General features: G+C 42.3%; 4 protein-coding genes across 5 annotated transcripts in view; 2 read left to right on the top strand and 2 right to left on the bottom strand.

Moving 5' to 3' along the window:
- The window catches only part of dclk1a (doublecortin-like kinase 1a), a 45569-nt gene extending 37308 nt beyond the window's left edge, over nt 1–8261 (top strand). For both annotated transcript variants that reach the window (XM_085174083.1, XM_085174084.1), the window contains 11 exons: nt 1657–1738; nt 2390–2562; nt 3198–3317; nt 4755–4901; nt 5672–5805; nt 5985–6062; nt 6239–6335; nt 6439–6519; nt 6609–6722; nt 6851–6924; nt 8063–8261. In XM_085174083.1, coding sequence (XP_085030209.1) covers nt 1657–1738; nt 2390–2562; nt 3198–3317; nt 4755–4901; nt 5672–5805; nt 5985–6062; nt 6239–6335; nt 6439–6519; nt 6609–6722; nt 6851–6924; nt 8063–8120 — 1158 coding nt within the window. In that variant the 3' untranslated portion in view covers nt 8121–8261. The remainder of the gene's footprint in view (nt 1–1656; nt 1739–2389; nt 2563–3197; nt 3318–4754; nt 4902–5671; nt 5806–5984; nt 6063–6238; nt 6336–6438; nt 6520–6608; nt 6723–6850; nt 6925–8062) is intronic.
- Nucleotides 8262–11026: 2765 nt separating this feature from the next.
- rfxap (regulatory factor X-associated protein) lies at nt 11027–14275 on the top strand. The gene is made up of 3 exons (XM_085174098.1): nt 11027–11751; nt 11871–11981; nt 13432–14275. Exons 1-3 carry the CDS (start codon nt 11326–11328, stop codon nt 13534–13536), a joined length of 642 nt encoding a protein of 213 aa, XP_085030224.1. The 5' UTR covers nt 11027–11325; the 3' UTR covers nt 13537–14275.
- smad9 (SMAD family member 9) lies at nt 13858–20513 on the bottom strand. The gene is made up of 8 exons (XM_085174090.1): nt 20273–20513; nt 17960–18509; nt 17382–17597; nt 16955–17215; nt 16746–16856; nt 16136–16357; nt 15210–15466; nt 13858–14836 (listed from the first exon to the last, which is right to left on the bottom strand). The coding sequence occupies exons 2-8, from the start codon at nt 18153–18155 to the stop codon at nt 14693–14695; spliced, it is 1407 nt and encodes a 468-aa protein (XP_085030216.1). The 5' UTR covers nt 18156–18509; nt 20273–20513; the 3' UTR covers nt 13858–14692.
- Nucleotides 20514–22005: 1492 nt separating this feature from the next.
- The window catches only part of alg5 (ALG5 dolichyl-phosphate beta-glucosyltransferase), a 9115-nt gene continuing 5660 nt past the window's right edge, over nt 22006–25460 (bottom strand). The window contains exons 9-10 of the mRNA XM_085174092.1: nt 24691–24776; nt 22006–24381 (exon numbers count right to left, since the gene is read on the bottom strand). Of these exons, the coding sequence (XP_085030218.1) occupies nt 24266–24381; nt 24691–24776 (202 nt within the window). The 3' untranslated portion in view covers nt 22006–24265. The remainder of the gene's footprint in view (nt 24382–24690; nt 24777–25460) is intronic.

Below are 25460 nucleotides of genomic sequence, written 5' to 3'. Positions count from 1 at the left end.
GGGCAGATCAGCTCTGCAAATAGTTTTCAGATCCAAGTCATTACAGGCATGGCTTTTATCCCAGTCTGCCAGGACAGCAAGCTCCCCGGGTTTTACAAATGTTCAGGACATTTCTCTTTCACTTAAAAAAAAAAAGACATTCAAGATCACACACAAATGTTCTTTTCCGAGCTTTTATTCACAGACTGTATGTAAAAGATGGAATTAAACACTGTGACACCCACAGAGTTTAAACATATCTTTAAGACTCAGTTTTGATTTTAAGGATATTGTCATGTTGTCAATTTTTGGAGCCAGAAGTCACTGTGTTTGAACAATAGGGTCCAAGTCCAATATTAATTATCAAACAAAATCACAGACAGCAGATCCAGCTCAGTGACTTGAAAGAGCAAATGTGAAGCTTAGCAGGCAGCAGTCTATTGCGGTGAAAGGGATTGTTGATGAGCGATTGTTATACAACGGAAAGCATCAAAATACATCTGGCTACACATGTAATGGGAAAAATGTGTCATGTCCTGGAGAGGTCGTCCATAATTATGTAGTTGAGTCATGCATGACGCTCACAGACACAGACCATTTACTGAGCAAACTGCACTTGTTAATAATGCACAGTGGCAACGTTGCTCCACTTATATTTTAGAGGAACTGCAATGGTGCGTGTTGCCATCACTGGCCAGCCTGCGTCTTCCAGCTGCAGCTAGTGGATTTATTCAAGCACTGGAAACGCCCCAACCCCGAAGACTGACTGTAAGCCACGAGAACGGATTTGAGCAGAGGAGAGATTAGTAAAGAGTAAGGAAGGTAGTAAAATCCACCGAACACGTGAAAAACGCCACCTTCCAAACGAAACAGGATGAAAGTCTTCTAGTGCAGTAAAAGACTGAAGCAAAACAACAGAGTTTGGCAGCGAGGAGAAGAGAAAGGTGCACAGGAGTGGAACAGACACAGAAATCCAAGAGGGGTAGATTCTCATTTACAGTCCCGACTAGATACTCTCCATCCTTGTTGCTTCCATGACAACCAGACAGAAGGTTACAAGGTGGAGGGCATAATGAGTTTTTGTCTTTAGATAGATAGATACAGACGCCTCTTCTCATCCTGTCTTTTCACTTTAATGACCCCCCACTTACTATCCAGATGAAAGGTATCTGCCTTTATTTAGTGTCACCGGAGCCCATGTTTTTATGATTTATTAAAGGTAATTGTAAGGAGTGAGAAAACAGGGAAGAATTACTTCCAATTGTGAGGTGAATGGAAAGGAGCTTATTTGGATGCAATCATCTCTATGATATAGACACACATAGGGGGGTTGCTGGCTTATATGCAGATCAAGTAAGTCTGTTCGGACTCGTTTTCAGATTTTTTTTTCATGAGCACAGTATAGTCACAGCACAGGGCATTACATCAGAAAGATGCGCAAACACAGCCACAGCAGTAGGGCTGTTGTGAGGATAAGGCGGGTTACACAGTGTTCCTTTGTCTATTTTTGAACATACATATTTGTTTTGGCTAGGACTGTAGCAGAAGGGACTGTGATTGTGTTTGTCTGGGTTTTTTTTTATCGTGATTATGGATTGCAAACTATTTTGAGTAATGCCGCAGATTAGTAATAAAGCCCTTTCCGTCCTGCTCTCTACCCTGTTCCTTTCTCTGCAGGGGTCCCAGGGTTCTTCCACCTCTCTGTCTTCCACTAAAGGTTCGAGCCCAGTGGAAGACGGTGATGGACTCGTTCCTGAAGGTGAGGAAGAAAAGCTTGCTTTGTGCTTGCAAATATCATGCATGTCTGAATCATGCGCGTGACCTTTGACGCGTCCCTTGCCTGCATAGCATGATTAGTACGCGATGCTTTTGGCAACTTTCCGCTCTTATGCTGTCTTACTCACCTCTCTGTGACACTGCTTTGAAAGGGTGGAGGATTTTTGGTCTCATATGTGACATTTTCATCTTTGATTTTATTTATTTTTTTAAAAAAGTATCCAGAGAACCTTCCCCCCCCCCCCCCCCCTTATAGATCTTTTAAACAGATTCATGAGACTCATTAACACTTAGCTGAGCATCGACAAATCATATTTGCATCTTGATTTATAAACAAAAAAGTCTTCTGTGTGATGTAATTGCAGACCTCATTGGCTGTAAAAATATGAATCTTTTAGATTTAAAAGGTTTCTGCTATTTGCTTGTTTGTACATTTCAAGTCTGCAATCATATTACAGTTTGTTTTATTGTGAAGGTTTTTAAATCTACCTTTATGTCTTGAAGAGACTGGTTAGACAACAGTTGATAATCAGACATCATAGCTTCCTCAGCATATATCTGTGTATATTCTAGGGTGCTAAACTGTGTAAACCAGTTTATTTTCCCTCTAAAAACCAGTGCTTCTTCCCCACAGCTGAAGTTCTAGTCAATGAGGTTCCAGCTGTGCCGTCCTACATATCAGACCGTTACAAGGTGGGGCGAATGTTAGGAGATGGGAATTTTGCAGTCGTCCGGGAATGCACGGAGCACTCCACAGGACGAGAGTACGCTCTGAAGATCATCAACAAGGGCAAATGCAGAGGCAAGGTAAACAAACATCCACCGAATACGACCCAAAAAAGGCAAAAATTGTACTGACACGTCAAGAAAACTAAAGCTCCACATAATCCTAACTTCAGAGGATAAATTCTTCCTCCCTTCACCCCATCCGGGCGAGGCAGATGGCCGCCCCTTCTTGAGCCTGGAGCTTTCTTCCTGTTAAAAGGGAGTTTTTCCTTCCCACTGTCACCAACACGTTTGCTCAAAGGAGGTCATGTGATTGTTGGCGTTTTCTCTATTTTCTTTGGACTGTTGTGGAGTCTTTACCTTACAGTTAAAAGGGCCTTTAACTATTGTTGTGATTTGGCATCATTTGAAAAAACTGAATTGAATTGAAATTCAGTTTTGATAGCTCATTTTTTTTCCACCCATAAAATAATATTTTCCATTTTTAGAGTAATATCCCTGTTTCGCTTAAAGACCCGCTGATATCTTCGGGTTAATGTGCAACCTTTATGGGAAGGATGTAGAAATGTACTCCAGGGTGCTACTGAGTTGCTGTAGAGAGGCACCAACAAAGGTGTGACATACATAAAATGACAATCTTCTAAATGTCAGGCTATTCTTGGTTCCTTTACTGAATGTCTTCCACTTGGCTGAACACCTGAACTTCTTTTTACCAGGAGCACATGATCCAGAACGAGGTGGCAATACTTCGCCGGGTCAAACATCCAAATATCGTCTTACTCATCGAGGAGTTTGACACTTACAACGAGCTCTACCTGGTCATGGAGTTGGTCAAGGTGTGTGGCCATGTTTGTACACTGTTACTTTATGAGTTTGTGCACCATCTGCTCCAGTTAGGAACGTGCAGGGACATTTTGCCGAGCTGAGATAACGGATGGGTGTATTCTCTTACAATACAAGGGTGATCATCATTATCTCAAATCTACGACTTAGAGGAGCAGGGAGGCAGTAATAGTGACAGAGACAGAGGAGCGGCATTCAGCCTGTGAAGCAAATGATGAATTTTTCCAACCAGTCACACAATTCGGGACTAGAGTGAATCCGCCAGTGGCCCCGAGTGCTCGTGCGCTCGCGTTCTTCATTCTCTCTCGCTCTCTGAGTCAAGAAATGTTTGTGCATAATTCAGGAGCCAGGAATGTGATCCATCTGTTCGTGCTGTGATGTGGAGTACTACAGAATATAGATGAGAGGCAATCTGTGGAAGAAGTGTGTGTACTTGTGAGCATGTCCAAAGTAGGAGGATCAAGAGGAGGCTGTGGATGAATGGGGTGAAAAGAGTCACTGCTAAAATGACAGGGGCCGAGAGAAAGAGAGAGATAGATGAATTGAAAGTAGAGGCAAAGGATAGGCGCAGAGAACGAAAGAGAGAGAAAATGAGTGTTCTTTTGCCTGGTCCTGCTCAGTTCAAGTCCTTTAGTTTAAACTGCGGAAAAGCCTAAGAGGCAATAATGTGATCAGACAAAATTGTGTTGCAATTCCAGGGAAGGCTCATTCCTGTTTTTACAAGTGGAAATGATACCCATTAAAAACAGTGAGGAGAGGATTTACAAAGGACTGATGTAAATCCCATCTTTTGGCTTTATTTCTCATTGACTAACCTCAGCAGCCACGTCCCAAAACTTTGCAGAATGCCCCCAAATTTACAGCAGTATATTCATGTTTGTGTACTTTTGGGCCTCCGATTGCAGAGGCAGAGAAAAATGAGTGAAATGTATTAGCTAAAGCCTGAGCTGGCATTTGACAACTCTCATATTGAAACAGCTGCCAACGAGCAGGTCGAAGCCTTACAGTGTGCTGTGCTGTTCGAGGATAGAGGGAGATTCAGCACTATTTTAAGCCTCTGTTCCACTTAGTCCACTCAATGAGAGAAATGCAGAGGGGATGAGAGGGAGATTCGGACAGGATGAAAAATCAGAGAAAAGAGACTGAGAAAAGCCTAAAAAATGACAAAAATGAAAAGAAATATTAACGCGGGGAGGGGGGGGGTCGTCTTTCAAGCAAGGTGAAGACTTAGGATTTACCCCCACCTCCTTGCTGCTGCTGAGCAGACAAAAAGTCTTGTGGTTAAATTAAGTTTTTAGCCTCTTTTCAGAAAAAAAAGACAAGCAGCTGTGAAAATTTGCAAGTGAATCTGTTCTGCTGGTGCAAAAAACACCAACCAAACTCTTGTGACATCTCCTAATACTGACCCGCCCATCATGTCTTGTCCACAGGGGGGAGATCTGTTCGATGCCATCACCTCTGCCAATAGATACACAGAGAGAGATGCCAGTGGCATGCTCCACAATCTGGCCAGCGCCATCAAATACCTCCACAGCCTCAACATTGTCCACAGAGACATCAAACCAGAAAACCTGCTGGTGAGTGGACGTCACGCAGATTGCATACATGTAACTTGGTGCGGCACTGGTGCACCTCCTCTCCTTTCCCGCCGCCTTTCTGAATGATCAGTGAAGTAATATCACTCACTACGGGGCCCTCCCAGAGCAGAGAGATGACTCATCCCTGCTGCCCTCACACCTTCTGCACGCTCCTTCTCCAGCCTCCCTCGTTTGTTCTTTCCTTCCCTCCTTCTCCCTTCTGTCAAACTCCCCATTGTCCTTGCTTAACTTCATATACCGCTCTTTGCCCCCCTACTAGAGATTGTCTGGGCAGGAGTCAGACTTCAGAATTCAGTTTTTTAGTGGCCACATTTAAACCTAGTCAGACGATTTCCTGTTTTGCTTTTTCTCTCCAACGAAATAAGAAAGTCTTGAATGGTTAAAAAAAATCAGTGGCCTTCTATTCGTGTAACTTTTTGAAGGTAATGACATGCAGATTACCCCATCCATGTAGCAGACACCCAGCAACACTAACATTAGTTTTATTTTTGGCCACATAAATGCTTTGCTGCGTTAAAAAGCTGGTCGCTCGCTTCGTCTGTGTCTGTAGGCGTAGGGCAGATAGAGTAGCTACAGCTGTGAGCTGTTAAACAACACACTGAGTGGTGAAATTATTAATAGCAACCCCCATCACATAATGTGTTTTAAGTTTGTTTGTTGTTTGTTGCCCTCATAATAATGCTGTACATTATGATCCTGCTTCTTTTTTTTAAAAACAATTTTGCATGTTTGCATTCCTGTGTGTTTAGGTGTACGAACATGCAGATGGCAGCAAGAGCCTCAAACTGGGAGACTTTGGTTTGGCGACCGTGGTGGACGGACCCCTCTACACTGTCTGCGGGACCCCAACATATGTAGCACCTGAAATCATTGCAGAAACAGGGTGAGAGCTGCAGCTGCATTTAGCAGGCACCTTTAAGATCAAAGTATGATCACTATGACGGCCAACATATCTGTCGTGTCTTAATCCATTTACAGTAGTAGATATTTGCCTTAAAGGTCATGCTCTGCATGTTTTCTCTATGTTTGCTTTGATTTAACCTCTCTGGGTTTTTTTTTCAGGTATGGTCTTAAGGTTGACATCTGGGCAGCTGGAGTCATCACCTATATCCTCCTGTGTGGTTTCCCACCCTTTCGGGGGTAAGTTAACAGCAAGCCCTACCCTACATTTCTCACTCTGCTTTAGCTCCTTTCTTGAAAGTGTGTTATGCAGGACCCTCTACTGGTCAGTAGTAGTATTGCACCTTTATTCGTTGACTCGATAATTAATATTTGGCTAATACACCCATTCATGTGAACTTTTTTTTTTTTTGCAGGAGCAGTGACGATCAAGAAGTGCTTTTTGATCAGATACTAATGGGACAGCTAGAATTTCCTCTGCCCTACTGGGACAATGTGTCAGAGACCGCTATGGTAAATATCTACTGTATGTCTGATTGGTGTGGATGGATCCACATGTTATAGAAAATCCAGAGTAAAAAAACTAACCGCTTTTTGCTTTTTTGGGGGGGTGTAGGAGCTGATTCGATCCATGCTGGAGGTGGAGGTCGATAAGAGATACACTGCCCTCCAGGTGCTGGAGCACCCCTGGGTCACTGTAAGTACAGTGTCAGTAAATCTGTTCATTTGCTTTGTTTTCACCAAAACACTGAATTTACTTCCTTTCTCCTCATTTGTCTAATCCAGGACGAGGGTCTGTGCGAGAATGAACACCAGCTGTCGGTAGCAGGAAAGATAAAGAAGCACTTCAACACCAGCCCAAAAGGCACTGACACCACTGCAGGAGTGTCAGTCATTTCTGTAAGTAACCATTAGCAACCATCGAAAGATGTAGCTATTACACTGAGTTGCATCAGTTTGTAGAGAAATCAGCAAGTTTTTCACGTGGCGTTTAGATTGATTGTGCCGATTTCTCTTTTGTTGTTCAGTTGGATGACAGCTTTTCTATGCAGAGATCTGGGTCGTTGGATTTCTACCAGCACCCGGCCATGTACTGGATAAGGTACGCCAGGTTTCCATAGAGACACGACTGGGTCACAAATCAGCGAGAAATCAAAACAGACCAAAACAGTGTCTCTAAAATTGATGTCTCCCCCTCCTTTGCGTGCTGCCCCGCTGACTGGCTGCTGCTGTGCTGCTTTGACAGCCTCATGTTGTACTTTCTGTGCTCGGCTTTTTGCTTCTCTCCTTTCATCCCTCGCTGTAAACACAGATTTCATTCCTGCATCACCTGCGTCGTTATTGTGCATCACCGGTTAAAGCCTTGTCCTCTGTGTTGTGTCACCTTTTTATCGGTGTCCCCTGCTTTTCTTTAGTGTGTGTGAGTAACGACGTGCCCAATTAGAATCACCCTTGCTGATGATTCTCCTGCACATCTCGTTTGCACAGTTCATTTGTGAATGAACCCTTTCCAAAGAAAATAACCCTGCGATGTTGCTTGTCTGAGTGATTTGCTGTGATGTTTTTGTGTGATGTGATGCTCCCTCACCTGGTTACCTCCTCAAACACCAGGGCTTGTTACTGAGCTCACATTACCTGACTCCTCTTGTGTGACTGTGTCCCCTGATTTATGGAGGACCACAAAGTCCATTGTTATAAAGGTCACAGAACTTAAAGTAACATGGACACTGACTAGAGGAATTAAAAATAGGCTGGAAAAAATTAACAGTGACTTAATTTATGAATTATTTGGGTTGAGATTCCCAGTTTTCCAGCACGACAGAGTTTAGTTTGACTGATTAGAAATCCTGAACATGATGGACCTGAACTTGTGCAGATGTTTCTGATTTGTGTTGTGATTAAAAAGTGATATCCAGAATCTCCTCTTTATAACATTTACTGTGCCTGAAAAATTAACCAAGAATGTTGAACCTGCCTTTATCCGAGAGATTTATTGTGGAAAATTAGTGGACTTTTAGATAGACTGTTCCTCAGATGCACAGCTAAACATAACATTTCAGAAAAGAAGAAACAATTGTCAGTGTCCATGGTTTTTCACTTCCTTGTTACTGTCCAATTAAATATTCATTAGTAGCTTAATGAACATGTGCAAAGTTCTTCTGGTCCTCCTTCCTGGATAATCCACTGTGCAGCAAACAGATCTGATCCTCATCTTTTCCTCCTTTTTCTCTCTTTTTCAGGCCACCCCTCTTGATAAGGAGAGGCAGGTTCTCGGACGAGGATGCCACCCGGATGTGAAGCCCCTGCTGCTGCAGATGATGCCAACTGTGAATTCAGTAACAACAACAACAAAAACACTACGGGCGGAGCCCCCCAGTTGCCTCCCTGGCCTGCCCACGGCCCCTCCCTCTCTGACCCCTGACACTTGCTCTGACCCCTCCCCAGACCCCAGACTCCCATCCGACTCTGATGACATCTCCATCAGCTCAGCCAGCACCGCCTGCTCCCCCAGCTCGCCCTTCTAGAGAGCAGGCGAAGGGGAGTAGGGGGAGGAAGAGGAGGAAGGTGTGCAAAGGAGGAGGCGGTGAGGGAAAATCCTCATCCAGCTCCTCCCTCTGCATGTGGAGGAGGAGGAGGAAGAGGTGTCAACCCCTTTCTCCCAGTATCTCTGAAAAAAAGAAATAAAAATATCAACAGAGAACTTCACACTTCCCTGAATCCAACTTTCCAAACCTGGAGGAAAGATGGACCAAGGGGTGGATAAGAAGACGTTAGAGAGGTTGGGAGAAAGATTCAAGAGGCAACAAAAAACAGGGATCGAGAGGAAGAGGGAAAAACCAGAGTGAGGTGAAAGACTTTTGTTGATTTCTTTTTAACATTTTCTCATCTGAGCACATGTTGTAGAGCTCAAGGAGCAAGAAAGGGCTTTACCCTTCAGTGATGATCCGGGCTCAACATGGAAACTTCCTCAAGGCGGAACAGCTCTACAAGGCAATATGAGAATATGGACCAATGTTCATGTTTTATTGAACCTTATTTATTCATACTTTAATTCACAGCATTTTTTGATATGTATTTCTCTTTTTCATAGAAAAAAAACAATGTTTTTATTGACTTCTCCTTAGAGCTTGGTGGATTTAAAATAATGGCAAAGTGCTTAGAAGTAGAGTGCAGAAACGTTTAAGTAGGTGACAGCAGACGTGATGAAAACACAACGTTGGAAAGCGAGCTAAAACACGTTGGGGAAGGATTTTATGGTTTTTTTCAGTTGCAAAATGTGTTTTAAAAATGGCTTTGATGAAAAAAAAAAGATGAAATTGTGCTGTGACGCTGTGCTCAACACAGCATCGGCGCTGCCTTCCCCCATAACGTTGAATCGCAGTCATACAGTTTACATTTTACACAGACTGCTATTCTAAGATGACAATGGTGCATTTGACTGCTCCTTCTGGTTTTGTTACCTGCTCGGTTCACGACATCTTGATACACAAAACTCAGCAGCATCCTGGTGCTTGTGTAGCAAACTCGACATCTGAACCCATTTGTCCTCAAGCCACACATTTTCACAGTGATCATCACACTAATTCTTTTTATATTTTATGAACACTAGACACATGTTTCATCAACATGTTCAAGCTATGGTTGGTGCAGCTCAAGTATATGGTTAATCAGACACGTTTTCAGATGGAGAAGGCGCACAGTTAACAGTTCACAAGAGGTGCCTATTTGCACATTTGCACTGCAGTCTAGGTGCAGTGAGACATGATCAAGAGAATGACAGTATGGATGCCAGAGAACCAGCAGTACAGCGAAAAAGGGTGGAGGAGAATTTATTTCAGCTCTGTACAACCTCATTCATGGCTTCATTTCTTCAGATGAAAGCATGACAGACATACAGTAGCCTATTCTTATAAAAGAAACAGTTTAGTGATGAAGTATTGTTTATATGTTGTGTAAATAACAATTTTATTTATTTTGATAGTTCACAATACAGTATATTTCTTTACTAGTAGTCAGTCTATGAGAATTGTACAATAATAATACAAAAAAATACAACAAAATCAGTCATACATGCGTATCAGTCAGTCAGCGAAGAAAAAAATAATAAACTAGAGGAGATCATCAGGTTGACGTGAAGCGTTAAGCATGGGTGGGTTGGATGGATCTGTAGTGGATATGAAGAAGAGATCATCAACTTTGCCTCCTACTGGGAATGATGTCACTTCTTTTCTTCAGAAAAGCAGCCAGTAATATGGTTTCCCTTAAACTGATGTGAGATAAGAGATGAGAAGACAGATGAGTGAGAGAAATACAGAGAAGTGTTAGGTTTTTTTGTTTGTTTGTTTTTTTGCAGATGATCTCCTTGCAGTCGTCACACCAGTCAGACTCTCTGTATTTATTCTCATCATTGCACATATGCGGTAATGTGCTGCCATATTGACCAGATCAGTATGAACTTGTGCTCTCCAGCGCACGGACACGTGGTTTACCAAAGTGCTCTCACAGCTGACCCACTGTATTACAGTCCATTGCAATACCAATACCTGTACCTCTGTTCAACAATGGTCTATGACTATAGTAATAATTAAAATATGTTTAAAATCAAACTATTTGAGTCTTTTGTTTTGTGTTTAGCTCCTGTTTATAGGACTTTTGTTTCATTACTGGTCTGCACCAAATACACAATTCAGTCCTTGGCTTAACTTTTTATCCATACAGACGTCAGTTTTGTTTTCTATGAAATAATGAGACTTATTCCACACAGGCCCTCTGCTTATTATTAACTTTTGAATGATTGGTGGTACTTGGCTCTGTTATGGATCCTGTCTGGATTTGAGTAGAAAGTGTGCAGAGAGGTTATTTGAAAACCTTCTGCGAACATAAACTGTAAATTAAAGATGAATGTGTTGAAAGTATGAATTTAAATTCATACTGACTGCGGGAGCAAGGCCAGAATATCCAAGTAATATGCTTCCCAGCATACCCCTCTTCCATCAAGACTTTTTAAAGAAAGGTGTCTATTTTAGTCTATTTTTACACATAGTAGAACTCTAATGTGTCCATGTGACAGGAATATTGTGAACATAAGCATCCACTATGATTAGGAATGGGTGAATCTATAAGTAGGATTGTAGGGGCATTGCCCTTTCAGCAGGCAACAGTGTTATCGTAAACATCTCACAAGTTGGTCGTAGTTGCCCGTAACTGGCGTGCATGTGTTATTTTGACCACTAGGTGTCGCTTTAACACATGAAACCAAAGCAGAGAAGAAGAAGAAGATTTTCATGTTTCCTGACCGGTGACAGGCTAAACCAATCGAAGTAAAAACTATGACATTTGCTTCTGAAATACTGGAATATTTATGACCTTTTATTTAGAAATTAATTTAACGTCTAATACTGGAAAAATGGACCAGTAAATGTAAGCGAGTAGCTGTGTTAGCTAACCAACGTGGGGCTACTAGCTAGGTCGCTATAGCGTCGTTTGTTTGTTTGCCGCTATCATGAGCGAAGAAGACGCTTCTGTATCATCAAGTAAGGACAAAGACTCCACTCTTCTGCTTACTAAAGACGGACATAGGTACTATGTAAATAAAAGCGGAGTTGTGGACAGTAGAAATGTGATAACGCCGCACGAACCGGAGAACAACGCCTCCTACGACATGGACGATCCGGACGAAGAGAGCGACGTTCTGGACGCCTCAGATCCCAGAGACGGCGCAGCTAGCCCGGAGGAGCTCAACGACGAAGAGACCTCCGAGGGCGACAACGCCCCCAAACAGTGTACCTACGAGGGGTGCACGGAGACAACAACGCAGGTGGCCAAGCAGAGAAAGCCATGGATGTGCAAAAAACACCGCAACAAAATGTACAAAGACAAGTACAAGAAGAAGAAGAATGATAAGGCCATGTCCAGTGGGAAACTTGATGTAAGTTAAATACTCTCAGTGCTAGAAGCATTTACCATGATGTGGAGGTCTGATTTCCACACTTTAGAGCCAAGCCACAAACAAAACCTGCACATTTAAATGCGTTTTTCTGTCTGTAGGAAAACTCTGAAGAACGTCCTGTGTCTGTGAACAAACAGCGTCTAGGTGCCATGGGGGACCGTCCAGCCAGACCTTCTCTGATAGAGCAGGTCCTCAACCAGAAAAGACTGGTAAGACTGGTTGATTGTTCCGTGATGGACATGCAGACAAATGACAAGCATATTATTCTGTGGCACCCGGCTTCAAGGGTTAAATGGACATGAAATGTGACATATTTGCATGAAATCGCACATTTGCTGCAGATTTATTGGCTGCACATCCACGATATGACTCTCCTGTGCCACCACATCCCTAAGGTGTCTACTGGATTGAGATCTGGTGACTGTGGAGGTCATTTGAGTGCAGGGAACTCACTTTCATGTTTGGGAAACCAGTTTGAAATAATTTGAGCTTTGTAACATAGTGTTTTGTCCTGCTGAAAGCAGTGATGAGAAGATGGGTACACTGTGGTTATACAGGAATGGACAGAGTCAGCAGCAATACTCAGGTATGCTGTGGCATTTAAACAATGTTCATTTGGTACTGAGGGAAACAAAGTGTGACAAGAATATATTGTCCTCATCAGTATAGCATCGCCAACAGCCTGAAACATTGATAGAAAATTTGATGAATCTATGCTTTCATGTTGTTTGCCTAGATTCTGAACCTACCACCTGAATGTCCAATTTTGATGAGCCATACTGACTGTAGTCTTAGTTTCCTTTTCTTAGCTAACAGCAGCAGCATTTGGTGTGTTCTTCTGTTGCTGTTGCCCAGCTGCTTCAAGGTTTGACATGTTGTGTTTTCAGAATAGTTTGGTTTTAGCAAATGGTTGTTTATTTCAGTTCAACACAGTTCAGCCATTATACTCTGACTTCTGGCATCAACAAGGCATCTTCACCCAGAGAATTGTTGCTCATGGGGTATTTTGTCTGTTTTTGGACCATTCACTGTAAACCTTGGAGGTGGTTGTGTGGGAAAATCCCAGTAGAGCAACAGATTCTGAAATGGAGCAGCCAGACTGGCACCAACAACTACTCTGATGCTTATCCTGAATTTCAGGTTTTCACCATGTCTGCCTTAATGCTCAAGTTGAGCTGCCGTTTGCTTTTTAATGCAGTTGAACAGGGCCACCTAATGATGTGGCCAGTGAGTGTAAGTGTTCTTATTCTTAGTTTCACATCTTTTGTTTTCTCAAAGGAGCCCCTTTAATATCTCCTTTTTTTTACTTTACAGTTTTTTGTTTTTGGGTTACACTGATGTATTTTCTTCCAATGATCCCAGAATTAGGAAACTTTCTTTCAGCTGGACTAAAAAAACAAAAAAGAAAACTTACATAAAAAACAGGCATACACGCAAACCCAAATACTGAAATATTTTAAAAGTCAACAATGTTCAAGTTCATAGAACTCGAAGATTCCCGGGAATCATGGGAAAACACCTAGTGGTACCATTAAAGCATCCGGTTCATAGAACAGTTATGACACATATTTTATTAGTGAAAGCAGAGTAATGTTGATTGTCTTGTACTGCAGCTTTGTAGTGAAATATCTTATGTTTTCCAATGTATTTGTCTTCCAGTCACTTCTCAGGAGTCCAGAGGTGATCAGCTTCCTGCAGCAACAGCAGCAGCTTCTAGCTACACAGAGCCGTAGCCAGTCACAGCAGCAGTTCCAGAGCTGCTGACGGTGGGTGGCGGGCATTAGTTTTTGTGATGCATAAAGCGCACTAAAGAAATACACTGGCATCTGATGCGTAAATGAATCTTAAGCGTACACTGAAGGCATGGATTTCTTCCGTCATGCAGAGAGAGAATAAAAGGACATTTTGAAGTTGTGCTGAGAATGGAAGACTAAACTGATTCAACTCCCAGAGAGTGAAGATTTCTTCAAATCACATACTGACCCTGTATTTAAACCACGACTGGTGCTGTTTTTGGTACATTTTGTCCTAAATTTAAGCCAATATTTGTTTTCACTTTTTGTTCATTTTAAAAACATTGTGTCCTGTTTTGTTTAGTTGTTGAAACTCCAGTTCAGACTGTTTTCTCTGGAAGAATTGCGCCTTATAGGAAATGTTGTGATTTGGTGCAGTATTAATAAAATAAAATTGAGTTATAAATCCTTAGTGTGTGTGTGAGATTTAACTTGAAATGCTATTGTTGTGACAATCATTTGTGTGGTGCATGTGGTTTCCTGCAGGTTGACAACTTTGTCTATTCTCCCTGAACTGTTGCACAAACCTTCAGTGATAACTGAATACAGAAGAGAAGGAGGAGGGATATACTTTACAAATGAAACTCTGTTACTGCATGATCCCTCTGTGTTTAAGTTGTAGTGTTTGTCCCTGATGAGTATATGACAATTAAAAAAGATGCAATATGAGTTTTGTTTTTTTTTTTAATGAGAAAAAAAAACACCAGAAATTCAAACCTTGGAAAACTGGAATCACAGAAAAACTTAATGTAACAAGTAAAAAGCAACCAGAACATGAAGTCAAACATTGGTTGACACAAATACAGTACATACCACGCCAATAACACTTTGGACGTATAACAGTTTAAGTACCTACAAATATATCCCACTTTTCCTGTGCAGTTAAAGCATCCCAGAGGAAACAGAGGAGGCTAACTGCGTTATACTGAAATTCGGAACGCTTAGTGTAAATTCAGCTAAATAAAATTCATCTTCACGTCTGCTTTAGCCGTGTGACAAAGGTAACGCATCTTTGTAACTTTGCATGAGATGTCAAATGTAGGACAGAAAAATGTACAGAATCTGTGACTACCTGTCAGGAATGAGAGCGCGCGCACACACACAAAAGGTGTGTGTCTGTGTTCATGTTACGACACTGAAGAAATTGGGTTGTGTGGGGAACCCATCTGTGTAAGGACTTTATCCAGCCACTGCAGCGGCCCATGCAGATGCACTTCAATCCAGCAGGGGGTGCTGGTCACATCTTGACGGTGGTATTCAGCTCCCCAGCCCTAAAGGAAAAGATGCAACAACTGGTCAGCTGGTAATATTGGCTCTTCAGTTAACTATAAAATATTTAATGCAAAGAAAACAAGTAATCCCACCTTGTGTATGGGAGGATCTGACATGACTGGCAGCACTAAGCATGGGAATTTTAAGTTACCCTGAGAAACTGAGTGTATATCCAACCCTTCTCATTTGATTTTGACCGAGCATGAATAAAAGCATTCATATGCACTACAGAAGTGAATTTCACGGTTTCCAACCTGTACCGACCTCCGTTTCTATACATCTAAGCAAACAAAACTGAGAATTACCACAATGGGCACAAAAATTGCTATAAAATAATCAACATCCTCTTTCATAAGAAAGCTCAGTCAGTACCTTTACGAAGCTCATGCGGATGGTGCACATCTTGGTGAGCTCATAGACGACCTCGAAGCCGTGGTTAACGGACTGGGCGAGAAGCTGAGCAAACAGCTGGTTGTTAAAGATCTTGAGGCTGCAGCCGCTGGGAATCTTGCACACGGTGGTGGTGTGGAAGCCGTGCTGGAAATTACAGTTGCGACTCTGGACAAAGATGCTGCTGTCACTCAGACACTCTGCATACACTTCGCCACCCACGTAGTACAGGTGCAAACCTGAAATTAAAGGGAGATGATTTAAAAAAATAAAATAAAAATACTAAAGTTGCTGAATGTTTGGTGCTTTAAATGTGGTGCAAATGCAATATTTACAATTTAGCATAGCAGATCTAAAGAATATAAAAAAAGCTACAAGAAAGACATAATTAATGAGCTAACCACAATATTTCATTACTTCACTGAAAATTAACTGATATTGATGGATTTTTCTCATATTCCCTTGGAAGAAAAACCACAGAGGCTTTTATGTCCGCAAACAAGGAAACGCTGAGTGGTGTTGGTACTGTTTGTGAACTGGGGACCAACTATCCTCAAGCCTCTGTCCCATCTCTGTCATTTAGAACCACACACATCCTCACACTGCACAGTTTATTGGAAGCCACTAAAATGCTTGATGTCGATCCAACAAAGGCAGGCTTTGTAAACACTGAGCATGAGGGGGAAAAAAAAAATCAAACATTATTTGGCCCAAAGGATTTATTGCAAAATGACAAGCTGAGTTTAAAGCATGACAATGTTTTACAAAGACTAGCACATGCACACCAAAGGCAGTGATGAAACCAATAGTGAGCAGATTAACTTTTTAAACAACCTTCCTTTAAAAGCTCTTGCTCTCACCAAATGCAAAAAAAAAAAAAAAACACCCCCAAAAGCCATCCAGCCTACCTTTGCCTATGTGCCTGCGCGTGTGCTCGATGGTTGAGTTGCGGTTGACGTTGGAAAGTAGGCCGAGGCAGAAGCGGTTCTTGTTATTGGACGGGTCTGTGAAGCCGTCCACCAGGACGCTGCGTGATGAGGCATGGAAAGTCTCCCCCACCCGGTTGTTGAGCTCATAGTAAGCTATGGAGCACCAGTACTCAGGTTCCTCGTAGCAAACGGGCCTTAAATCTGAACAGGAACAACAAATGCTCGAGAGGTGGGTGTTAGGGATAAAACATTTTATCCTATTTATCCATTTTAAATTTTAAACCCAATGCAAATACATATGAATCCAACCTGATAAAACTAAAGCAAGTTTTGCATCAATTTTATGTATTCTAACACAGACTGTATATAAAAGATGGATGCAGCTTCCAGCTCTGAAAAGTAAAGCCAAGTATTAAACTTATATATATTAAACTTCACTTTCTCAGTCAGTCATCACATCCACTTTCAAATCATGCACCTTGAGGTTTTACAGCAGGACAGGTGGGTGATGTCACAGTGGCTAACACCATCTTCCACATAGAGTCTGCTGTTTCTAACACTTGTATATCTTTGTGTTGTGAAAGGATACCTCTGTGTGGAGCAGAAAATGTGAGTTTAGGGGTCTCTGTGGAGTTGCTTGGCTTCACGTCCTCTTGGGGATTTGTCTCCATCATGCTGTACGGAGGTGGTGGAGTCTCAGCTGGAAAACAATGTTTTGAATGACAGAAGAGAATAAATTATGTACTGTTGTGTGACGATTCAAAGTGAAGGTATTAGCTTGCATACTGTGATTCTTACCTGTGATGTGATATGGACTACCAGGTTCTGCAGAGCTGTTGGGGGAGTTGGGGTAACTTTGCGAGCTGGGAGACTGGGCGAGGGACGATGGAGGGGAGGAGGAGGTGAAGGAGGAGCAGGGAAGGGCAGGGAAGGAGTCTGGGTAGATGGCGTTCTGGGGCATCAGCGGCTCGTTGTGAAGGGAGGCGTTCCTAAACTTTGCCAGTAAACTGTGTTGAGGGTTGAACTCGCTGTGGCGTGGAACAAGGACTGGTGGCAGCACTTGGGGGAGGGGGGCAAAAAAGGGTGGGGGTGAGAGCCAGATGGAGCTTTAAAAGATCATATTACGGCAAGTGCTTTTGGCTTGGGAACACTATTTGATCAGGCGCCCTTTCTCTATGGCTAAAATTCAATAAAGGCCATATTTTTACAGCAAATTTAAAAGTACCTGGCGTCTCCACCCGTCTGTAGTGGTAGGGGTTCACGCAGATGTCCTTCTGCTTGGAGCCGAAGGCGAACTCGCAGCACTCGAGGGCTTTCAGCTCATGGTGGGACTGCAAGTCAGGCCAGCGCCACACCCTGCAGTAGATAACATGGGGCAGACCCTTCCTGTGGGACACCTGCAACCTCCCGTCCAGCGACCGAGGAATGGTCACACACTTACCTGGAGGATTCACATGAAATAGCTCTTAATAAAAACAGAACTCTACCAAATTAAATGTGCTGTATGCACATTAACATTAAATGTTTTTGTACCACTGACTGAAATACTAAAGCATTATGAGAAACTCTGTTTTCATTTTATTTATTGTATATTTAATTTACATTTTTAAATTCTTCTGGATATTTTTAACCATGTTAAAAAAAAAGAAAGAAAGAACCAGATTACAACATTGCATGTATGTGTGTATGTTGCAACTAATGTGGCTTAAACATCGTCCTGTCTAAATAATCTTCATGTTTATTTTGACCTCTACAATTAGAACCGCTAGACTAAACTTCTATATTGGACACTGTGATACTCACTAGGCTGCCCGGGGCAGCTGAGCGCTCTCTCCAGCTCTTCCATTGCCCCCTTTTTCTTTTTCAGTTTCTTCACTAGAGAGTCTACAGCCTTTTCCGCCCACTTCTCCTCCTCGTCCCCTTGTTTCCAGCCGAGCAGGCGCTTCACTGCCGGGCTGGTGAAGGAGAATAAGGATGTAATGGAGGTAGAGGAGTTCATTATGAGGTGGATAAATGGGTGGCAAGACGAGCTGATGGGTCCTGTTAAAGGGATAAAAGTTCCCTTGTGGATAAGAGTGAAGATGCAAATAATGAGCAGCCAGAAGAGGAAACAGAAGAGGTGAGGATGAAAGACGTGGCGTGATGAGTCTGTGTAAACAGGTGCCGTTTTTTCTTTTTTGTATTCCACTGTTACTTCCGAGCAGCTCTAGTAGAGGTGCTGGACTCCTGCCAGTGCAGCGCAAACCCCCTAAATCCCCTCTCTGTGTTGGGATCCGGCAGCTCTGGAGTCGAAGCCTCCAGCAGGGAAGGTTATTCTTTACACAGCCAGAAATCCAGGTCAAGTTTCAATCATCTGGCAGGAGAAGCAAGAGATTGTATTAACAGATAATTCAGCCAAAAAACAAAAAAGAAAAGAAAAAAAGTTTGGAGGTTAGGAAGAAAAAAAAAAAGAGACCTCAGGTTTTATTGGAAAAGCAGAATTAAGACAGAGTAACTAAGGTGATAAGCTGGTGCGGAGTGATGAGAACAGCCAGAGAAAACACCTCATAACCAAAAACGACTCATATTTAATGAAGTGGGCATCGAAGGTGGATTTCCATGATAAGGAGGGCCGTATCAGCAGGGTGCTGTTACAGAAAGCACACCCGCATGAAAGTGATCTCCCCACATGCTGAACAGCAGTGTTATTATTCTCTATGGAGAAAATGAAACACTTCACAAAACTGCTGCAGAAAGTGCAGGGCAAGATGGCCAAGCTCATTTCTAGATTCACCAACAATGAGGAATGTCCTTTCTGGCCTCTGTTTCTATGATCATGCCACTGACGCCCAGGAGCCATACTGTCTGGCCAGAACACATCACAGGGCAGGAGGGGGAGAGGGAGGGCGACAGACAGAGAGCTCTCTCCCTCTGTTTGCCTCTCTGTCCATCTAAATCTACTGAACATTATATATTATTATATGAATGCCAAGAATAAGGTGTAGATAAAGTATCAGATTAAAGTTCTATTATTTAGGTAGGGTTCGTGGGTTCGGCAGCATCTTTCTACTCAAAGAAATTCCCAGATATTCATTAAAATAAACACGTAATTTTATTAGTCTCCTGTTTGTGAGTCTTTCTGTAGCATCATGCCCGACCTTTTGTGTAAAACGCATAGTTTTACATCTTGTACTATCAGCTCTTTGCAAATCATCCTTGCATGCCAGAACGCTTTTCCACATGTTTGTGCGCATCTGATGCCGAAAGGGGAAAAAAATATGAATCTTTTGGCAGACAAGAGTTTATAAAAGTGAAGTGGAAGCTCAGCTTTCCCCCCTTTCCTGTAAAAGAAACAGAACCACTTTAGACTTTCTTCCGAATTTCTGTTTTTTTTTTTTTGTCAAACTAAACACAGGTGATGAGTTATGTGTATCTGTATGTTCACTTTTTTTTCCCCCCTCGTGTGCTCATGGCCAGCGCCGGTTTCCCGCAGACAGACACACAGACAGCTGGGGTTTACAATGACAGCAAAAAGCGCACAGGGCTCAATGCGGCATCAGTCCACCGCTGCTGCTGCTTTTATGAAGCCTGGCGTCACTCAGTCTGCAGGCTCAGATAGGCTAATTACCTAATGCTTTATCACCAGGACACCCCTTCCCAAAAAAGTAAACACGCCAGCTTCCTTTTTACTACAACTCAACTGCGAGTCATTCTGCAGCTACAAAATCCAGGCTCGGACCTAACCTCCACACCTTCACTGCAAATATGCGATTAGGAGCAATGACATTGAAGTCGCTCGGCTCATTCTTGTGTGATGAAGGCATGCTACTACAGACAAAAACCTCCAGCAAATCAAACACGTGTAGAAGCAAAGAAAACTGCAGTTATTATTTTTAAATACATCTTGAATTCTTAATTCAGCTCAGCTTTGCAACTTTATACTGAACTCAGCATGTAGTTGACAACTCTGAACAAATGAACCCCCCCTTAAAGTTTGCCGACAGTGCAAGAGGGTATCATTTAATTTTGATACTATTTCTCTCTTAACAGTAATTCGAATTCGCGTGACATAAAAAAAAACAAATATGCATTTAAAATATTTAAAGGAAAAACGAGCCAGTTAGTTTAATTTCTCACCTCTGTAACAAGTGCAGTGCAGACAGCCGTGTGAGTGCGCGAGGCTTTCCTGTTTGTAGTAAGTCAGGCCAGCACACTGGCTGCGAAGGTGTGTGCCTGTTTGTATGTGTGTGTGATTGAGTCTGTGAGCGTGTGTAGAAGGGTCAAGTTGGCCTCAATAACACTTTGCGCCCTGCTGGTGACTTCTAAATAAAAGCATCGCCAACTCAATTTAAGATGCTAGTTTATAAACGAATATAGCCACAGGCTCAGTTTGACAAAAGCCAGATTTAAAAAAAATGAGAAAAAAGTTCCTATATGTTTATACATTTTTGTCTATCTTCAATCAATATTTGAAAATTCTACTTTTAAAAGTGAAGTACAAAACTACTTTTGTCCGTTGTGGAAGAGAGACAGACATAATTAACAACTAATGATTAAATGGTGCGGTAAGCACCAAGAAAGTGGAAAAGGTGAGTGAAAAAAACAAACACTTGGCATTACAAATCATTAACTTTAATAAAATAACATCTTCTAAGTGAAATTATTATCAGTAATTTCTACAGGTAAGTGTTAGAAAGGAGGTTGTAAAGTAAGTCTACATGAAAATAAATAAATAAAAACATAAAAAAATGTTTTGTTTTGTTTGCTTTTTTAATCTTGTAGAGGACATCGCACATAGTGTGAACTTCCGCGTTTATTATGAAGGCTCAGTCTTAGTTATTTCCGGCGTTGTTCGTTGCGGTCGCTTTGACGCAGGTTTGTGAAGCTTGGAGGCTCCACTCCTCCAGCAGCCCCAGCCGAGCGCCACACAGCCTCGGCGGCGTCAGCCTGGCTGGAACCGCAGCGCCTGCATGCTAGATCCCTCCGCCTCCCCCCCCACCCTCTCCTGGAACTTTCTCAGGATTTCAGGGATTTCAGAGTCAGCGCTCGCGGCAGCACGCACGAGCGTTTGTGTTGGAGCACCTGAGCTCCCAATCACCTAATCACGATATAAAGGAAAAGAAAAATAGAGAAATAAAAATCCCCAAATCACACCTGTTCTAGCATTGCAGAAGATTTCACAGATTTTACCTGATAAAACTCTAATAATTATTGTATTTAAAGTGTTTATCAGCGAGTTTCTGTTACACCCATCTCTCTGCCTGTGAGGGTCTGTTTGCTGTCATCTTCTTCCTTTACAGCAACGAGCACCTGTTGGGCACAGGCCAGGCTATAGGTGCAATGTACCGAGTATAAGACTAAATCTGCTTCTATATATTAACTTTTAAGTTATATATAAAGTCCAGCTCGAGCAAGATCAAATCTGCCATCATATCCAACCACCTCACACTGTTACTTTCCTGTGGCCGCGCGCACGTGCACGCACATGCTGCACCTGTAGGCTTAAAAAAGAAAAGATCAAGTAAAACATCTTCCGGTTTAGTACTCAGTCTTCAGGCATGATTCCACACATGCGGTGAAATCATATTTATTTATATAAATATATATATTAGTTTTTCTTCGTCTTAAAAATCCAAGTTTGTTTTGTTATCCATTGTTGGGAGCGCTAAGGTCTTTCTCATTGCGGATGGATACGATCCTTTATTGGGAGTGCCGTGACTGGTCCAGTTAATGACGCAAGCCCGGCTGGCGACAGTGAGTCTACAAGTTTGACATTTTCAGAGTTTACAGCAACTGCTGCGGGATGTAACAACACTCCCAACGCGAAGTGAAACTACTTTGGATATCTCATAAAAAAAATTTTTTTCCCCCATCTTAACCACCAGGTAAACCATCAGGACACACCACTAAATCAATCGGCCGGTGTGCGCCTAAAAAGGTGGGGGACTAAGGGTCCAAGGTTTGGTTCGGGGACCGCCAAAGAAGCCGCGGGAAGGTTTCAGAGCAGGACCGAGAGCAGTGGGCTGTGCAACCTGTTTGATCACCGTTTTAGATGCGAGCACAACAGCCTGGAAGGATTTTAATCGCCCATTAGAAACACAGGGCCTATTTTGTGGAGCATTACATTTGGTTTCTTGAAATTAAATTTCATTTCATATCATGGAGCTAATTGGTGCCAATCGAATACTTTTGTAAATCTTTAAATATGGCACCCTAATTTACTGCAGTGCCAAATCTGGAGGCAGGAAACTAGAAATGTGCAGCTTGCGATTCCCCACTTCTGTGTCTTGTGTGGTAGGGCAGACACAGCCAGACGAGCGGGGCACAAACAGGATGCGCTCCCTGGGGCTCCGGGAGGCCCTCAGAGACATCCGCATGAGCGCAAAGCCCAGACCTCAGGCTTGCATAAGAAAACAGCACTATTAAAGTTCATTTACTCAGACCACAAAAACGCTTGCTGGACTCCTTCCAAGATGTCCACACTAGGCCTGGGAGACAAACAAAAGGATGAATATTGAGATAAATACCACAGTCCAGGGTTTCCTACTTTCTTTCATGTTGAGGAAAGGCCAGATCACACTGCCTACTGTGCTGAACATTTCCTAGAGCTGACCCCAGATAACTCAATCAGTTAAACATGATTTATACCAAATTAAACATTTAGTGGAGTTAGAGCCTGCAGACATCTAGTAATAATATTTCAAAGGTACTTTCCTGACCCTGGTACTCTCTGTAAGAAGCCTGAAAGGTGCCTCACTGCATGTTTGGGAACATCAATCACAATTAGTCAAGTTTTAAGACCCATTAAAGATCCTCGGCCCTACTACTAGAAACTCCTTTAGCTTCAGTATTAACAAAGAGATGTCATGTCTTTACCAAATGCTGTAGCTGTAGTAAGCATTGTTACAAACACAGCAGAGTAGTTTAAGTTTCTCTGTATTGTATGAAACTATGTCATCACTGATGGTTCTTTAATCTCTACGTCAGAGGTGTCAAACACGAGGCCTGGGGGCCAGAATTGGTCTGGCAAAGAACTCAATTTGGCCCACTGCTCAAATTTAGAAAATATAAAATGTGAAGGAGGGCATTGATTTTGGATTTGAATTCATAGGTTTCATAGCATTTCCTGCTGATAAAGAGCTGGACCATTGCAATTGGACTTCTTTTTATACTAAATGGGATTAACTGTGTAGTTAAACATCTTTACACTGACAGAAAGGGCAGTTTCATTGCTACGGCCAAAGATCAAAGTGGGCTGTATGTGGCCGACCGTGTAAAATGAGTTTGTTTACTGCACATTTCTATCAATTTTTTTCTCTTTCTGCTCAGGATAAATCCTGCCTGTCACTCGGTATCAGCTGGAATAGGCTGCAGCCCAACTGCAACTAAGGTGAGAAAAGCAGTTAAAGGATTGGATTAATGGATGTTTTTCCTCCCATTCACCAATCTGATTACATACTGTAAAGCATGTTGTTGTTTTCATACCATCAGTCATTCATTGATTCTATTTGACAGCAGTGCAAATTGGGGGGGGGACAAGAAACAAAGAAAATCAGCAAATTCTGACAACTCAAAATCAATCAAATGCTCATATTTTTTTGAGTTAACAACAGTTGTCAGTTACATTTCTGTAGCTCAACCTATTGTTGCAGCTTTAGTTACTAACAATTATAGAGTCATAAATCACTGACTTTTTTATTATTCTTGTTCATGTCATTCAGCCCATCAACCCTACAAAATAAAATTAGTCCCTCACATCAGCAGGTCCTCCACATAACACCACTAAAAGTCCTTCTCGCGGCTGACTGGGCACAACATGATGTAACTTAGTTCAAGGACGAGCCACAGAGATGTTCTGTAACCCATGGCAACAGAATTTTTTTTTTTTAACATAAGCCATAACAAACAATAATCAAGTAAAAATAAAGGCAGGATCATGAGGAAACCACAACTGTGTCATTACTTCACATCCAGTGATGCCTGGAAAGGAGAAGTATTGATACACCGTGCTTTGCGTCTGATTACAGTGAATGATGGACACAGCTGTAACGCTTCCCCCCCCCAAACCACCCAAAGGCTCGGTGGCCGTATCATAGGCCGTCTCTATGATACAAGGGCTCGTCTGATTGGCTAATCAGTCTTATGCGATGACTGCAGTTTCCAGGCTCCGGTGATGTAGCGCAGGCGAATGAAAACCAGGTCTCGTCCCATCTGCAGCCAGCTCCAAAATGGTACCAGCTTGGACCCTGTTAGAACAAACCCAGAGGCGCTTCAGCTTCAAGTTGTGCTTTCATAAGACAAATACTGGAAATATGCCTGTGCAATAAAAAGAAATACTTTATTGCAGAGGTGCTAGGCCAGCTTATATGACGCTCACACACAAAGATCAACTTCTACAAATGCCTACAATTTTCAATTATTACAAAAAGGTCTAAAAATAAATGCAATCAACCACAAACAGACTTCCAAACACACCCTACAGAGATATTTACAGCCCTGCAGATAGGTGGCATGGTGGGAAGAGACATATTTCATAGAGAAAGAAAAAGTTGTACCTTCTATTTCAGTCCAGTTGACTGCCACCTCAGCTATGGGGATTTTAAAACACTGGGCAATATACAAGAGCTCCACATCAAAAGCCCTGGGAGAAGAAAGTGGATTTAAAGTTCCTGTTTTACAGCAGGTTAAAACCTAAAACTTCACTGTGACTCCATCACCTGTGCTAGGTATAAATCCTCAGGACTTCTTAGTTATTTAGTATTAATTAGTGTGATGCTCACAACTAATTTGGACACAGAAGACTGTTTAAATTTCACCAAAAATTCACTTCTTGGAGTTTTTACTTGTTAATTATCAGAAAACCGATGAAACATCCTTGTGACTAGTGTTTGTTTCTGTTACTTTGTATCGTGGACAGTTTGCTGCTCACCTAACGGCCACTCAGGAGGGATCTTAGCAAGATGTCTGAACCACCTTAACTGTCTGTTTTTGATTTGAAGGAGAAGCAGATATATTCAGAATCTATTTTAAATTTCTAATGGAGAGCCCTGCCACCCTTTGCTGCAAGGTCATTTCTTTCACTTTTATCTTCACTCTCCTTCTTTTTGGTCTCTACCCACAGCTCATGGCTCTGGGTGAGGGTAGAAATGTGGATTGAACAGTAAATCAGCAATTTCACTTTCACACTCAGCGCTTTCTTCATCACTGCAGATCCATCTGTGAATATCCCAATCCACTCTTCCCCCACCCGTGAACAAAAAACACAGGATACTTAAACTCCTTCACTTGGGGCAGCAGCTCATCCATGTCCCCGAGTCAGCGGCGC

This window comes from Neolamprologus multifasciatus, chromosome 10, assembly GCF_963576455.1.
Source record: "Neolamprologus multifasciatus chromosome 10, fNeoMul1.2, whole genome shotgun sequence".
NCBI classification, from domain to species: domain Eukaryota; kingdom Metazoa; phylum Chordata; class Actinopteri; order Cichliformes; family Cichlidae; genus Neolamprologus; species Neolamprologus multifasciatus.
The sequence above is the reverse complement of the archived record's forward strand: the minus strand, read 5'-3'. Positions and strand labels throughout refer to the sequence as shown.

Excerpts from the sequence above, each read along its gene's own strand:
- rfxap (XM_085174098.1), top strand. The coding sequence starts at position 11,326 with ATGAGCGAAGAAGACGCTTCTGTATCATCAAGTAAGGACAAAGACTCC. Across the intron at positions 11,752-11,870 it reads TGTCCAGTGGGAAACTTGAT|GAAAACTCTGAAGAACGTCC; the intron begins GTAAGTTAAATA and ends TTCTGTCTGTAG. Across the intron at positions 11,982-13,431 it reads TCCTCAACCAGAAAAGACTG|TCACTTCTCAGGAGTCCAGA; the intron begins GTAAGACTGGTT and ends TTTGTCTTCCAG.
- smad9 (XM_085174090.1), bottom strand. The coding sequence starts at position 18,155 with ATGAACTCCTCTACCTCCATTACATCCTTATTCTCCTTCACCAGCCCG. Across the intron at positions 17,216-17,381 it reads CAGACGGGTGGAGACGCCAG|TGCTGCCACCAGTCCTTGTT; the intron begins GTACTTTTAAAT and ends CCCTCCCCCAAG. Across the intron at positions 15,467-16,135 it reads GCGCAGGCACATAGGCAAAG|GTTTGCACCTGTACTACGTG; the intron begins GTAGGCTGGATG and ends CTTTAATTTCAG.